Here is a 16,562-nt window from a genome sequence, read left to right on the forward strand (position 1 = left end):
TCCCAGATAAATGCATTTAGGTTCTTAAGAAAAGGAGGTAAGGGAGGGGGGCTGTGGGGGTCATGCTGCTGCTGCTGCTGCTGCTTCTCCTTTGCCCACACTGAAGATCCATGTTACTTTGCACTTTCCTTTGAGGCATGTTGGCCTGGATGGGGAGGGGTGGGTGTTTGTGTGGAGAGAAAGAGAGAGAGAAAGGGGCAGGCAGCACCATAGCTGAAACCTTGGATTTAGCATTCTGTCTGGGTCCCAAGGAAGCAATGGTTTTCTTGTCTTCCACTTTAACTGGAGATCTCAGATTCAGCTTTTGATTGTCATTGCCCTATGCAATATAATTAGCTATTCATTCATAACGGCTCAGCTCCTCTGTTATATAATCCTTATCTTTACTGAATTGGACAAGAATTCTAGCCTATCAGTATGAACACTGAAAAATATTTAAAAATGGAGCAAATGACTTGGCTTGGGCAAGAGCAGGGGACAACTGTAGGAAAAGTTACCCTACTGATGCATGTTATTATTTTTAAACATACAGCAAACTTTCTTCCTTCAATGACTGCTGTACAGCTTTGGCAGATTGCTCCAGATGTTACGTCTTATTTTTAGCCCTGCTAAACAAACACCCAAAGAAGCAGGTCAGTTTTTTCATCTCCTGCTTTTTATATTTTAATCCTCGGATGTGTCTGTGGTGTCGTATGTGTGTAAGCCCATATTCAGTGACCTACTTTCATGTGCATTTACAAGATAGAAATTTTAAACGGTTGACAGCATTTCTAAATAGTAAATTATTGAAATGGACTCAACTTAGATTAACAGCGGGGGCGATATAAGGGACAGGCAGTTGATTAACTCCCTTCTTCTTCTTCTTAGCATACAGATGAGTCGTTTTTGGAGTGTTGGGGTGGGATTCAGCTGAGTTGTTGCACAAACAGAACAACATCCGCTTGCGCAATGAGACTTTTCTCCTTTCTTCCTCCCTTGCTTGATCCTGTGCCCCCCAAATATGCTCTGAAGAGTTGGGGGAACCGAGAACAGGTTTAAGGGGTGCATCGGGGGAAGAAGTCCTGTTGAGCGAGCTCTCACACACCCTTCTTGATGCTGCGTTGAATTCCCCACCCTTGACATTTCTCCTCATGGACTTCATTATCGGAAATAAGCAATATTAGGCCTATGTGTTATATCGGGCCAAACTTTAATTCTGACCTCCAGCCAGACATTGGCTCCCATGCCTGCCTCGCTGCCCCTGCACCCCTCCCTTTCTCTGTTCATGTATTCTGCAGAGTGTCAGCAAGACAGAGGTCAGACGAGAGGTGCAGCTCCACCACGGCATCCGCTGCTGCCACCAGGCCTGCAAGAAAGTTATCACACAGTAGCAGTGCTACAATGGCTGGGTGACAACAGTGCATGGTGCCAAGCTTCAGTGTACTAGACATATTTCACAAGCCTTACACTTGCTTACCCCTTGCTTTAAGTGCTAAGTAGTCTGACTCTGTTCATGCTTACTCATAGATAAATCTTACTGGAGTCATTGGGCACACCAAAGTAAGTGTGCATTTCAGCCTTCGGCTGATCATAAGAATTTGTACTTGTAGGTAAATGCCATTGAAAACAGGCCTTCCAAGAGGAAATGTGTTTAAAAGCAGGAAGCCACCCCATGATAACTAAGATAATATAAAATTCCCTTTGTTATCTCACAAATCTGTGGGAAATGCTGAGCGGATAAAAATTGTTATTTTGTACTGGGAATTTCAAAAAATGTTTCACCCGAATTCTTTGGCCTTTTATGCCTGGTGGGCGATTGGCCAACATCTCAGAAGAATAGAGTAGCAGAGGCTAATGACCTTTCTTCACAGTGACAAGAAGTTATAGTGAGTGTCCCAAGAATATTTGTACTAGGGTCTGTTCTTTAACATGTTAAGCACATGAAAAGGGTATGACCAGTGATGCCCAAATGATGCATGAACAGCTAAATAGGGATGTCTTGCTTTGTTTTAAGCCCCACTGACTTCAGTTGAATTTATGTGCTTGAGGTCAAAGCCCCCACCTTTTAAATCTTCAATAGGGATTGCTTTACTTTTAAAGTGAGAAGTTTGTAATCCTTAAAGAGATGTGGGTTTACTCAAATCTATACCAATTCCCCAGGGGATTTTTGTGGTGACTGAGCCAAAACCAGCCACAATGGGTCACTCTTTCTTCTTGGTAATGTCACTGGTACGAGGCTGGGCTGTTTTAGGCTGAATAATTCTTACTTAGAAGTTATCTGAAATTACTGGGACTTAGTTCAAGGGAAATAAATTTAGAACAAAAATGTAATAATTTTAGTTTTAGGATACTAATAGAGATATAAAGAAATCATGTGTTCTAATACATAAGGATAATAGTTTCTGTATTTTGGACCAAGTCTCAACAAATCTGCCCTCCCAGCTCACGCTGTTGTTAATGCTCATCTGTTTAAGATTTAATGACTGACAGCTATTGCATTTCATGCTTCAGGAGTAACTTTCTTCCATTAAAGTTCTATTCTTCTTTACTAAACCTGAAAGATAGATTTTAAAATTATGGAATTTCCAATCAAATCAGAGTGATTAGACTCACTGGAGAATTCATGACACCAAGCAATGGACTATTGAGGACAAAGTTCCAGACTAAAATGACTTTGAAGATTAGAATTTACTCCTGATGAAACACTTATGAGTAGCTCTGCATGTCTTATAGCCGCCTCCCACAGGGAATAGAGATATGGGAGACTTGTTTTCTGTGGGCTGACTACTGCATGGTTTATTTTTCTTGTCGTGCAAAAAAGTGTCAGAATTCTGAAACCTTCCATCGCTTTCTCTAGTCTGTACTATAGTATCCTGAAATTTACACTACTAATGCAATGCGAGACTTATTTTAGTAATTTTCTGTAAGCCCACAATCTCACAGTAGAAATCCCACCCTATCACACCCTTTTATTTATGTCTTTCCATAGCCTAGAATGTTACATAGAAAATAAGTATTCTGGTATAGCAAACTGCATAACAGCATGGACCTGATGTATGCAACAAATAATAACACAGCCAGAGCACTCTGTCTAGTGGTAATACCTTGGTAGAAGAGTATATTCAGTCTCAGACCACCAGCCTACTGAACCAACTTTAAATCTGTCAATCCATGGTCTTATTTGTGGCAGTGTTTTGTTTCTTGCTATGTAAGATCCCATAACAAGCCTGCTGGCCCATCTCACAATGGCGAATCAGATGCCTATGGGAAGCTTGCAAGCTGGAGATGAGTGCTTCAGCTCTCTCCCTGCAGTTCCCTGCAACTGGGAAACCCAGCCAGATGGGCGGGGTATAAATAATAAATTATTATAGTCAGGAGCATCATGCCTCCGACAGTGGAGATGGAACATAGCCATTGTGGCTCATAGCTGTTGATAGCCTTGCCCTACTGTGCTAGCTGTCCTGAGAACATAAATTGTGTGAAGGTGCGAGATATAAATTGATTATATCTAGCTGATAATTCTAATTTATGACTGGGCAGTCCTGTTTCCAGACTGCTGCATTTTAACAAAACGAGAAAGTCAAAAATATTTTATCTTTGTTCTCCTGATTCATCAGTTGCTTGGTAACTAATGAAGAAAGGTATTCCTGCATTCACATATGGGGATTAAAATAAACAAAACTGTAATAAAACAATAAAATACAGCTAATACAGTACCACCATAAAATAAAAACACTTTAAAACAGAAATATATGTACTTAGGACTATTAACACATTCTATTTTTAAAATATCACAAGGCATTCTTGGCTTCTATAAGGTTTTGACATGAGACAGAAGAGAGGTAATTTTACATGCTGTGGGTTTTTTTCATTTTAAAATACTGTACAGTAGATATTAACTGAAGTAAAGACGACCATTTTCTTCTTGCAAACCATTATTGATCACTTTTACTTACAGCAGGGATGTTTACATCTTCTTTAATTCCAGGATTTAGTCATCCGTATCATTTTTATTCTTGGAAATTTAACAGCAAAGAACAACCGGGCCCGGGAACAGTTTTTTGAGGTGCAAGGAAGCATTAATACCCTGATAGCACTATTCCAGGCTAATTGTGAAGCTGATTTAAATAGTAAACTGCTGAAAGGTGATGGCGATATAAAAAATCTCAAGCATCCGTCTGAAGCAGAAGATGTGCTCATCAAACTTGTAAGAGTGGTTGCCAATTTGTCCATCCATCCCACTGTAGGCACAAGTCTGGCAACAAACCATCATATTGTGACATTACTCATTACGGTACTAGGTAAGAACTGCTTTGTTCTTAGAGGAAGAAACGTTTTTCCTTAAGTTTCCCATAGTGAAATAATTTAAATCCTGCTAAAGTGATGAAATTGGTTGATTAATGATACTATGAAACTGGCTGCATCTCCAAGATTTCCCTAGTATTTTTCCAGTCATCCTCCAAACCATATTCACCATCATCTTCCTTTATCTGCAAGCTTGTCTGCTGTTTCAACTGCTGCATACCAGCCCATCCCCTATTCAATCTCCTATAAGCCATACTGCATGTCATTTCTCTCCCTGATATTTCCTATATTAAATTCAACATCTCAAAACGGTACCTCTTCACACCACCCTGTACCCTCTAGCCAGTTCCAGCTCCCACCCTCAGAAACTCAGGCACCCTTTGTTGATTTAGCCCATTGCGAAAACAAAGCAAGCCGTCCATGCTGATTTTCTTCTTTCTGCTGCAAAAACAATACTGAAACCAGAGGGAAGATGGTGTATTTTCTAGTTATATGACCATGAAGCCTTAAGCCACTGGGACCAAGCTCCTTTTCACATTTCAATGGAGCTTACTACTAGGTCAGTGTGACTTAGAATTTCCCCAGGTTTTTCTATAGTGCAGTGTAGAGAATAGAGGTGGGCATACATCATAAATGCATAATACTTAATGTTTGTATAGCACACTCAAGCTTTCAGAGTTCTTCACGCATGCATTTGGTTTGTAATCCTTACAACATCCCTCTAAGGTAAAGTGATAATATCTCCCTTATTGCAGATAGGATGGTTGAGGTACAGAGAGAGTTGCTTGATTAAGACCACCTAATTAGTTGATGTATTCAGTCCTTTGGGCCACTATGCTACACCAACAAACTGGTATCAATGGTAAGCAGGATTGCTGGGGCTGCATTCTGTGATGATGCACTCAGCTTTGATGGATATAAATTTGAGAGCCCATATAAGTAAGGTCTGGCATTGACATGTCTTGAAAGCCTCTCTCCTCTCACCTGCAAATTTTCACAAGTCTTGCTGCATATTGCTTATTAAAATAGCAGTTTGAAGGACTTGCATTTTTGCAAGGAGAATGGGCACATATGAACACCTCATGGAAAAACCAGGCATGATCACAGTGCAGTTTTGGAATGGCCCAAAGCTTTCTTTTATGTAGTTTTTGGAATGTTGTGAACAAGTCACTGAAGCTGTGGAGTGTCAAAATGTTAAGTGTCTTGAAATAACACTTACGTCTTTTTTTATCCAAATTACTAGAAAACAAATCAGTTGATGAATGTGAGGAGCTGGTTATTAATACCACAGCAACAATCAGCAATTTATCTTTCTACCAAGTGAAGAATTCTGTAATCCAGGAGAAGAAATTATATATTGCAGAGTGTAAGGATTTTTTTTATTTAAAAAGATTAGTATATCATATTTCTGTTATTATAATGATATAATATCCCTCATAGTATTGAGCAACAGTGAGAAATAGCACTGAAATAAGATAGCTGTTATCTACTTTCTCAGTTTTGGTTGGTAAAGCTGGTCTCATCTGATAATCCTTGTGGATGTAATGATGAATATGAAATTTGCTCAGTTTGCATACTGGTTAGGCTGGAGAACAGCAGGTTGAGTGTAGATCTAAACTCAAAGTTGCTCTTTCCCATTGTAGATTAAAAACTATGATATCAAATTTAAAGCTCAAGTATTGGGCTCAAAAACATTAAATGAGAAGACATTAACAGGAGTCTACACATATTCCAAGACTAGAAACTGATTATTTCCTTGGATTTATTATACACTAGGTAGTGTATAATAGAAATTATTTTAGAATACCGAAAACTCAGTGAGTGATACTGAGTTATTGCTGGCTTACCAAGTGTAACCAAAATGTGCTTGTCTAGTCACACATCAATATTTTCATATGACAGAGATTCAGTAGTTTAGTTTCCAGCAGACTCTCTGGGTACTGAGCTTTCCTACTTCCACCCCTCTACGTTGTAAATTTGCTTCAATCATTTAACTGTGTTGCAAAGGTGACCAATTTCTTGAACTATGCTAAGTGCATCTTTTCTGCTTCTGTACTAACAGTGCTTTTAAAGCTACTAATGAGCAGTAATATGGATGGAATTCTGGAGGCCATTCGAGTCTTTGGTAATCTTTCACAATGCCATGAAATCTGTGACTTCATCATACAGCGAAAGGGTGAGTTTCTGTCCCATTAGACCAAATAAATAAATATCAGTTACATGACTACAATATGTTGCCTATTCAAGTTTAACATATCGAGTGCTAAAATCCATCTGCACCAAAATGGCGCCATTTGAAAGCATATGGATTAGAACAATGTGTCTGATAGGCTGCTTATAGCCCTTGGAATTCAGAGATTCTCATTATACCAGAACAGGTAATGTTGGGCAGATACATCATAATAACTCTCCATGGCTAGGGCCACTCTGAAATCATAGCAGATAAACCATCAAAAAGGCAGAGGTTGCAAGAATTGGAGGGAAGTTCAAGGACACCTATGGCCCATTGTGTTGTTGAGCATGTAGGTAATGATAAAAGCAAAGATGTTAACAGTCTGAGCTGTTGGTAAAGCACATCTTATTTTAGTTGCTATAATAAAGAAGTTTAATGATTCAGCTTTGTAGTGCTCATATTGTTTAGCATTAGATACCTGCAACTTGAATGCTGGGAGTGAGAGAGTGGTATTCCGGCAGTGCACCAGATAAATTCATGGGTTGTTGGGTTCTTCAAACTCTCAACACACATTTGTTTCATTGTTAACACTGTGAAAATTCTTAAAGACAATCTTGTTCTCTGAAATAGTTATTTTTTGCTGTGCTATCTAGTGTACAAGTTCATGATCGCTTTGCTCGATACCAAACACCAGGATGTCTGCTTTTCAGCCTGTGGAGTTCTCCTCAATCTTACAGTGGATAAAAGCAGGCGTAGTATATTGAACGAAGAAGGAGGAATTAAAAAGTGAGTTCAGAAAACTAGTGGGAGTTTGAGAGTTAAGTGAGCTTTTACTGACGTTTATGTTGGGGTTGAGAGAAACATCCAGGTTTAAGGACAGCCACAGAAAAGGTAGTCCTGACAAAAGTGTAAAACTATCTTTACTCCATTATTGCAACAGGTTGATTGATTGTTTGAGAGACTTTGGGCCTACAGACTGGCAGCTGGCTTGTTTGATATGTAAAACTTTGTGGAACTACAGTGAGAATGTTAGCATGGCCAAAGCTTGCTTTGAAGATGACGAATCAAACACTTTGCTCGTTATCCTTGCATCATTTTTAGGTAAGCTGTAAAAGCCAATCTCATTACCCTTTCTTAACAAGTAGAATGAAAATACAGAAGCTACTCACTCAGGCAGCCGTATTCTGAATACTACGTATAGTGCTGGTTACCCCCTCGCAAGAAGAGGTTGGACACCTACCCTAGATAGAGTGTTCACTAGTAAGATCCAAAAAGTCTTCCTTAACTGCTCTGAAGGATTCTGGGGAAGGAGAGGAATTCCTTTTTGTGCAAGTGGGAAACCACAACTGGATATCACCCATATTGTCTTCAGTTTGCTGGGAGGGAAATGCAAAAGGCAGAGGCATGACAGAATTTAATGAAGTCATTAAGGGAATGGAATATATTTTTCTTCCTCTTAGGTAATACTAGAATTTAGTGTTAATGCCATGAAAGTGACTGGCAGTAGTTTCAAAACAAATGAAAGCACTTCACAAAATGCACACGTACCTTATGGCAGCAAATGCCATAAATAATGGTAATGGCCACAGGCATAGATTGCCTAAAATCCATGGGGGGTGTATTTTTGTCAATAGCTATGCGCTATAATAGTACCTTCATGTTCGGAGGAAGCATGTCTCCAAATACCAACTGTGGTGAGGAGCAAAACATAGGGGAGGGCTGTTGCCTTCAGGCCTGTCTTGAGAGCTGTCCAGAAGCAGTCAGCTGTGGGCCATGATGCTGTACTAAATAGCGTCTTTGTCTAATCCAGCAGGGCTCCAATGTTTTACCTCTACTTCTGATAATTGTAATTCTATTGTGTTGAATCCAACTAAGCCATATTTACTGAGAAACTACCTCTTGTTCAAATGGCAGTATAGCAGCTGTGTGAAATTATCTATGCAGTGTTCTATCTATACCAGGATCAACACTCACTGCTGTCACATGCACAAGGTGGATTTTTAAGAAGACATTGGCACTATTTTTCTCAGTCTTACTCACGTTTACTAAAAGGAAAATCCTGCACGTCCTGTGAAGAGACCCTAAATAATTTAAATGCATTGTTCTGTTTCATATTGACTGATAATGTCATCGTTGTTCTTGCTGCAGATGAAGAATTAGCTCTGGATTACAATTTGGATGATTTAAGAGATTATCACAAACTTTACTGGGAAACAGAGTTCAAACCTGTGGCACAGAAGCTTCTCCAGAGGATTCAAAACTGCAACTTTTGAATTCCTTATTTTAAGGTGGGTGCTGAGGATACTCCAGTGGCCGTTTATGCAAAGTTGTTGCACTCAAAGTGCTTTGACAGAAAGTGGCTTTAGGTAGTTTTCTTTTGTATTAGCATGTACGTTCATTGTATGATACCTTTTCTTAAATTTCCAGTGGCATTTAGGGATGTAAAAATAAACCAGCTACAGCATCTGGTTTGTGTGTCTTTTTAGAAAGCTAAAAATATGTCCCAAGACAGTAGAAGTTTGCAGAAAAGTGATTATCTCATGATGAGCAAGGATTCACTGTTCCTTGTCCTGTTGACTTGGGATATTAAATATGCATTTATTAGATCGGATTGTAGAAAATAGAGCCTTAATGGGGAAAAATAGCAACTTCTGGCCTCCCCTTCTGTGGTTTCTAGAAATTTAGAGGTGCACTAAATCAGCATTAAGAGGTTTTTTTTTCATGTGTGTAGCTAAAATTAGACATTGCCCCCCAATCCTATATTTCATACAACTGTTTTTTAGATAATGGAGTGTTCTTATACTAACTCAACTAAGACATTGCCCATAGAGAAACTGATTATTACTTTTTATCTTGGAAATTTTTATATGACTTGCTATCAACAAAATAGTGGTGGAAAATCTCTACTACATTATACAGAAGAGGCACATGCCCAAATAACCTCTATAGGAGATTTTGCATGATTAGCTCCTATTTGGTTTAATGCAAAACTACTATATTCTACTCTTCCCTCTGATGCTTTAAAAAAAGGACCGCATCTGTTTTAAAACTGAAACTAAACAACCTGCAAAGAGGCAAGCATCAGCTTTATACAATATCCTTGAAGAACTGAGAACATCTTTGGATGTTGATATTATTAGACTTCAATTGCTTTATACAGCGATTAGTAGAAGGTATGTTTTAGCCTAAGCCAATTTAAGAACCACACATTTGTTCTATGATTTTTTGGATCAGCATAAACCTTGTATTTTATTTTTTTTACTAGAGGAAATAGCAGATGCTTCCTGTTAAACTGTCAAGGGTTGCATTTTAGTTTTTTGTTCTTTCCCCTCAAACACAAATAGACAGCAGTGCAGGGCCAGATATTGCACTCACTACTCTAGACTAGTTAATGCTAGTTCAAATAAAATGCCTGAAATAAGAACAGAACAAAAATTGTTTTATTTAAACAATTCAGTAATACTGACAGATTTTATAGCAGTTCATGCTGCTCATACAAAAGTATCCATATATTTTCCAGAAACAGCTGTATGCCAAACTTAAGGGTTTTATTGTTATGCTATTTTCCTGCTTGACTACATAAGCTAAGTGATGGACCATAGGCATGGGTAAGCAAATGTACTGAGAGGCTGCCTGATAGTCTGAATTAACTTTGCCACACCTTAGATAACTTCTAGGAACAATAAGAAATAGGAGAATGTTTGTCCTTGTTACCAAGCATTTCACATAGTTGCAGTCTTAAGCAGCTTTGAAAATTCTTACTCCTTTTCACACGAACAAGTCCAGGGCAGTAACTTTTTTTTTTTTAAAGCTAGACACTCCTGTTACAATCAAAACTGTTAGTGTGAATACAGTTCAGTTTCAAATCATTAGCAAGGACTTTCTCTAATAACCATATAAGGCTCAGATTTCATTTGTAGCTTAATTGGAATTGCTAGTCTCTTCATTTCACTAGCAAGTACAGCAGCATCAAGACGTTTCCTTTAAAAAATATCAGTTATTCTTATATCAAAAGCAGAAGTCTTTTTAAATTCTCCTCGTGTCCCCAGATTTTGTTATCTACTTGCAACAATACAAGATTTGCGTAATTAACTACTTGGCTGCCACAAATCATGGTTTCCTGTGCTATCAAGAGCAGGCTGTAGTGATCAAGGAGCCTCTGTGAACAATTTTGTCCACCGAGCCCAGTAGCAATATTCCACCAAGGAAGGAGCTGAAACTAAAAGAAAGTTATGGCACAATCGATCTCATGGCTTTTAGCCACCACTGGTTCCGAAGCTCGGTAGCATCTCCTAGTAGGCAGCACCTGCTGCACCTTCCAACCTAGTTAGCCAGCCAGCCAAACATTTCAGGTCATGTAGCGAGTAATGGCTCTCAGAGCATACAGCAGTTCAGCCTGCATCCGTGCTTCTATGAGAAGCAAATTGACATGAACCTTTAAAGAAAAAGAGAAGAAACATAGCTGAGTTTCAAGTACGTCTCCTGTCCAGAGTATTGTTGTCAAGCATGCAGGATTTCTGTGATTAAATGTTTTACTGGTCAGCCCATTAAGCTGTGAACCCAGTAGCAGTGGCATGGTGGCTACTGGCCCTGGATCTGTAAAGAGTGCAAGTTTCTCCATCTGACAGCCATGGTCACTGTTTGAAAGTATTAAAATGAATCAACCCAAAAAAATATTAAACCACTAGAATCCTGTGTACAGAAGGCAGGCAAGTGGGAAATAGTGTCCAATACATCCTCTGTGTGATAAGGTTGGCCAATGTAAAATGAAGGCACTGTGTAGAGCCTTCCCTGGGATCCAAGAACATACTATGTAGGTGCAGCAGGCAGAGGCCTACCTTAATGAGGTCTTTGATCAAGCTTGCTACAATGATGTGAACCAACATTATAATCCTTATTCTCTCATACTATGAATGTAAAAATACAAACACTGCTTATTTGAAAAAGTATACAAGTTTGTGATAAATGGGAGATTAAATCTACGTAGAATCATGGGAGTTGCAAACAAAATGTATTGGCCTCATTATCTAACTATCAAGCAACATTATTGCTCAATATAGCAAAGTCAAAATATATGTTTGAAGAACTTACCTTCTCAGAGTGTTTGAACTGTCTCCAAAAGCTATCATACATTCTGTTTGTGGTCTTCTCAGGAGCACACACCACAGTTTTGATGTAAATTTTAAAACTGCGGTCCAGTAGCTGGTTAATTTCACCATAGTCATAGTCATCATATCTGTTTGGAATTAAGGAAAAAATTTTATCTCTCCAAAAACAAACATTTTTGTCATTATAGTACAATCAATCGTACTAGCTACTTGACAGGAATAGGTGTTTCTGTGGATCTCCAACCACAGCCCCATGACAGTAGCCTTCTGAATACTTTCTCCTCTTCTCTGCAGTTGAACAACTTCGCTTCTCCAGTGCTTTTCTTTGCTTCCCACAGCTCTGGAAAATTACTTTCTTTGTGTGAATAAGCACTATCACATGATACTTACAGTCCTACAAGTTTCTTCTGCCTTTCTCTATCCTGCAGATCACTGCTTCCCATGCCCCTACCCACAAATAATTCCAGTTCCTTGGCGATTTCTTCAGGCCATGAACCTGAGAGTAGTATAAAACCCTATTCCATACTAGCATTTTATTTTATTTTATTCAAATTAAGGCAAATTACATTCCAAGCCACTAGGCTGTTTGCTCTGACCTGGAACTCCTGATAAGGAGTTACTAAGAGCCACTACCTTCTCCTCTTGCTTATCCAATTAATGTATCCATGACTGCTACAATTTGGGACAACATAATTTTTGATGTAGGTTTTGCAAAGTATTCTTTACAGGTTATATATACTAAACTCAGAATGTCAACAATGTCTACCATAACAAACAAGTGCGCAGTGTTACCATAAAGCTGCCCATATACAGATAACAGGACCAACCTTATTCCAAACATACAATGGATATAATTCCAGATTGCCCGCCTGAGCATTGAGGTATCCACATCTTTATGCATAGCCATTGTGTTGTAAGTCAGGTTGTATGCAATCTGAAACTTCTCATCTATCAACTGCCCCACATCTGGATAGAGACGATTTACCAATGAATAGCCATGGTCTTCCCATGAATAGTCCTTAAAAACAAATTCAGTACGTGAGTGCAAGTTCCCAAGAAAGATGCCATTGTATTACACACACAGTTTTAAACTAAGCTTGGAAACACTATCTTATTTTCTTAGGATAATAGTAAAGCCCTACAATGAGCTTAGTGTATAAATACTAATTATGCAGCGCGCTCTTCCAAGTTTTGCTACTTGCAACCTAAGTCCTACCTGAACATGGAACGTAGGTACTTGCATTCCATGTCTGGAGAAATCTTTATAGCCATAGCTAGTATCCTCAAAGTGGCGAGACACATCTCTTGTTGGCACAGATTCTTCATCTTCTGTTAAAAATGTAACAAAACATTGCAAAACTTAACACAGAAAGCCCTGATGCAAATGGCTACAATTTAAAAATTGAAAATCCTTTTCTAGACTAAAGGGATACAAACTAAATACACATGAAATCAATTAAAATTGATAGTTTATTAGACAAAACCTTTTTTAAAATGCAGCACTGAACCTATATGATAGAGGGCCGCCAGTTCCCTATCCTTCAGTTATGTGAAATTCAAGGCCATAACTCTGTATTTTGTGTTTATTTTGTATTTTTATGCTGCGAACCATGAAGGGCAGTATATAAATAAAATAAATAACATCCACATATCAATGCAAGTAGTGAGCATATAATTTCTCCACACGGCAGATGCAAAGTACAGATGCATTTCTTAACTATTTTCAAATGTGAGAATGGCCCTTGAGAAGAAACGTCTGACTTGATGAACAGAAAAAAAATACAGGGCCAGAAATTAGTAACAAGTCTTCTTGTTTCTGGTCTTAGCATTTCAGGCTGTATATTTCAAGCTCGTCAGTATGGTCAGATGGGATTGAAACACATTGTTGCTTTAAGCTGAAAGCCAGTATTTTTAGGATTTCAGCCAAACTTTGGGATAACATGCAGCCCAACACTACACTAGTTTTTCATTGGGTATGTCCTTGCATCCATGTGCTCTTGACATGACACTGCACTGACAACAATACTAAACTTTCTAAGATAAAATAAAAAATGAATGCTACAGAAAACCATGTCAGCAACTAGCAACATCCTGCTTCTAGGTTTATATGGCAGTGGAAAGGAGGATATAAACAGAATTTAAGATGGGAGTAAAACCAAAGTATAGCAAAAGGAGGACATCTTTAGTTTCAAGCACTATTTTGCCTGCGTATTTCCACCTAATCATGTATACATGTTAATGGCAAACAGTTCCTAATATTTAATGCTTTCTCTGTGTTGGTATGGCAACACTCCAGATACAGACTCACTCCCCATTGGGAGGCCATAAACTCCAGACTCACAGAAGTAACAAGCATGGTCAGGTACATAAGATTAGCTGTGGTCTTGGTACAATCAACAGTGTTGATGGAAACAAAGTCCATACTCCCACACCCCATTATGCTCCAAAATAAAGTGCACAGCAACAGTGTTAGGTGCAAGCAGACTGCAGATCTGCTTGTTGCTGGGTTTGTGTTTTCATTTTAATATACCTGGACTTTCTTGTGTAGGTGCCTAACGAATGAAATAAACGACTCTAGGTGGCTGTTCCAAGTAGGGAAGGCCAGGGCTCTCTTCTGCTGCTAGTGTTAGCTGACAGCCAGTGGGAAAGGGTCACCTTAATTAAGCAGTAGACACACTGGGTGGGGCATCCCAACACACATCCCTTGGCAACATAGCTCCCTACATGCGTAGGTTTGTCTTGGGCAACTACCCAGATGAACTGATTAACTTGTAATTAAGATTTTGGGTTATAAAGGAGATCAGTGTTTTAATGTGGTGTTTCATTATCTATTCATGACAGTGGAAACTTGCTGTGATCTGGAATTGACAAAAGCATTTTGCTATTTAACTTGATAGGCAACACTAAGACATGTGCCACAAGCCAAGATGGTTTTTAAAGATATGTTGACTTTAACTATGTTCCCACCTGAGCAACACACCAACATGCTTTCTCTCTTTTCCTTCTCAAAACGAGTGGCCTTTTCTTCTTGACTGGCTTTAACATCATCTCTGCATTCCTGTAGTTGCTTCAGTTTTTCCATAAGTGCTTCTACTTCACAGAAAGGCTCGGTGGTCTTAAAAAAACAAACCAATATTCTAATGCATTGGGATAGTGTACTGAGAGTATACAGTCACAGGTAAGTATAAGCATTATACCATGTTCCAGTTCTATGCCTCCCTGCTTACTACCTTAAATTCAATGGTGCCCTCAGTTTCGTGGATATTCTATTTGCCTTTATTATGCAATGATGTAATGCAGAATTAACAGTTATAGCTGTTTCTGGACAGGGATACCTGGCTACAGTGTTTGATGCATATTAGACTGAAGTACATCCTATTAAGTTTTGTCCAAAAGCTGCAGCTTGTGCAAAATGCTGTCCAAAGATCTAAAGTTCTTTAAAAATGCCTATTTCAAAAAAAGGTTGCACATTCTTAAAATGCTATTAACAAAAAACACAACAGCTACATTTAAAATTGGCATCACATACCTACAAGAAAATTTAGTTGATATAACATCCAACATAAGTGACATAACATCCAATTTCTGTCTATCACCTTGTTCTCAGGCTGTAGTTTGATGTAAAAGATGTTAGGAATAATTAAAACAAATGCTCTATTCCCGCTAGTACTTCACCCCCCACCCGCAAAAGATAGCAACATTACTGATTAAACATCTCACTTGTGAAATGTGATGTGTTTTTTATAACTGAAATTCATTAGGACTGCTTGTCACATTGTGTTGTTGTTAATAATAATAATAATAATACACATACATACAAAGTGTATGTGCATTCTTGGGAGTTGGAATCTGCTTCATGGTAAGCCTGTCTCTCACCTTAGGAACCTTTTGATAATTCTCAGTGACACATTGTTTTTGACAATGGCAAAAGTCACTAGACCAGCTAAACCAGGGGTCGGCAAGGTTTACTTTGCCTTGGGCCAGTTCACTCCAGTGGAGATCCCTCCGTGGGCCAGATCACGCCCACAATTTTCGGCACTGCGGAAGTGAGTCCCCACACTGGTTTAGCACAGCCCATGGGGACTCGCCGAGCAGGCGGCTTGTGGGCTGGTTAAACAACCCCTGTCGGCTGCTTGTGGCCCATGGGCCTTAGGCTGCCGACCCCTGAACTAAACCATCATATTAAATTAGAGAGGACTTGAACAATTTCAGTTCAATTTTGGGGAACTCAGATCAGCTCCACACCTCTCACGGCAAATAAATTTCTTGAACTGACACTTGTATTTTCCATATCAAGTGTGTACGTCAGGCACAGGCAAACTCGGCCCTCCAGATGTTTTGGGACTACAACTCCCATCATCCCTGACCACTGGTCCTGTTAGCTAGGGGTGATGTGAGTCATAGTCCCAAAACATCTGGAGGGCCAAGTTTGCCTATGCCTGCTGTATGTTATCCACATTTAGGGACCTTGGTCTAACTGGGCTTCCCTGATGTGTTTGCTTCAGAAAATACAAATACAGTTTCTACGTTCATACAAGTACAAATACATTTGCTGCTTTGAAAAGTCACTGATTTGTGCCCCCACCCCCAATGAATAAAAAAGTGCTACTGGGATTTTTCATATACTTTCATGTATATATACTTCACCACCAGTGGAAATGCTGGAAAAAAATGTTCATGTATGTAACTTACTTAATATATGTGAAATACTTACAGCAATATTTGCAGCTGGGCCCTGCGTCTCATACACACCATGATTTCCATTTGCGATATCACAAATGCAGTAGCCACTGACAGAAGGTGGCCTGAACGTGTGACCACCATCACAGTGAATTTCTGGGTTGATTCCACAGCCAAATGTGAAGGACGCAAGCGAATGATAATGTGTAAGGAGAACTACAGCATGGATCAGTTCTGCCAGGGACCAGCTATGTTCTTCAGTCTTTAGAAGTTGCTTCAGGAGGAAAAAAGATTTATAAGTTCTCTTAGAAACTTTG

The 16,562-nt window shown here is 39.1% G+C and overlaps 2 protein-coding genes across 25 annotated transcripts in view; one reads left to right on the forward strand and one right to left on the reverse strand.

Annotated features, from left to right (window-relative positions):
- The window catches only part of ARMC2 (armadillo repeat containing 2), an 87,695-nt gene extending 78,772 nt beyond the window's left edge, over positions 1–8,923 (forward strand). For all 17 annotated transcript variants that reach the window (XM_083608320.1, XM_083608305.1, XM_083608314.1 and 14 more), the window contains 7 exons: positions 533–632; positions 3,968–4,280; positions 5,528–5,650; positions 6,347–6,460; positions 7,111–7,243; positions 7,398–7,558; positions 8,606–8,923. In XM_083608320.1, the coding sequence (XP_083464446.1) occupies positions 533–632; positions 3,968–4,280; positions 5,528–5,650; positions 6,347–6,460; positions 7,111–7,243; positions 7,398–7,558; positions 8,606–8,730 (1,069 nt within the window). In that variant the 3' untranslated portion in view covers positions 8,731–8,923. The remainder of the gene's footprint in view (positions 1–532; positions 633–3,967; positions 4,281–5,527; positions 5,651–6,346; positions 6,461–7,110; positions 7,244–7,397; positions 7,559–8,605) is intronic.
- Positions 8,924–9,875: 952 nt separating this feature from the next.
- SESN1 (sestrin 1) overlaps positions 9,876–16,562 on the reverse strand; it is a 45,658-nt gene continuing 38,971 nt past the window's right edge. For 5 of the 8 annotated variants that reach the window (XM_083608381.1, XM_083608382.1, XM_083608384.1 and 2 more), the window contains 6 exons: positions 16,280–16,519; positions 14,533–14,680; positions 12,782–12,894; positions 12,393–12,583; positions 11,549–11,693; positions 9,876–10,892 (listed from right to left, as the gene is read on the reverse strand). In XM_083608381.1, the coding sequence (XP_083464507.1) occupies positions 10,806–10,892; positions 11,549–11,693; positions 12,393–12,583; positions 12,782–12,894; positions 14,533–14,680; positions 16,280–16,519 (924 nt within the window). In that variant the 3' untranslated portion in view covers positions 9,876–10,805. The remainder of the gene's footprint in view (positions 10,893–11,548; positions 11,694–12,392; positions 12,584–12,781; positions 12,895–14,532; positions 14,681–16,279; positions 16,520–16,562) is intronic. The other 3 variants (XM_083608383.1, XM_083608380.1, XM_083608385.1) reach the window with 1 other exon arrangement.

Source organism: Podarcis filfolensis (assembly GCF_964270895.1).
Source record: "Podarcis filfolensis genome assembly, chromosome: 3".
NCBI lineage: Eukaryota > Metazoa > Chordata > Lepidosauria > Squamata > Lacertidae > Podarcis > Podarcis filfolensis.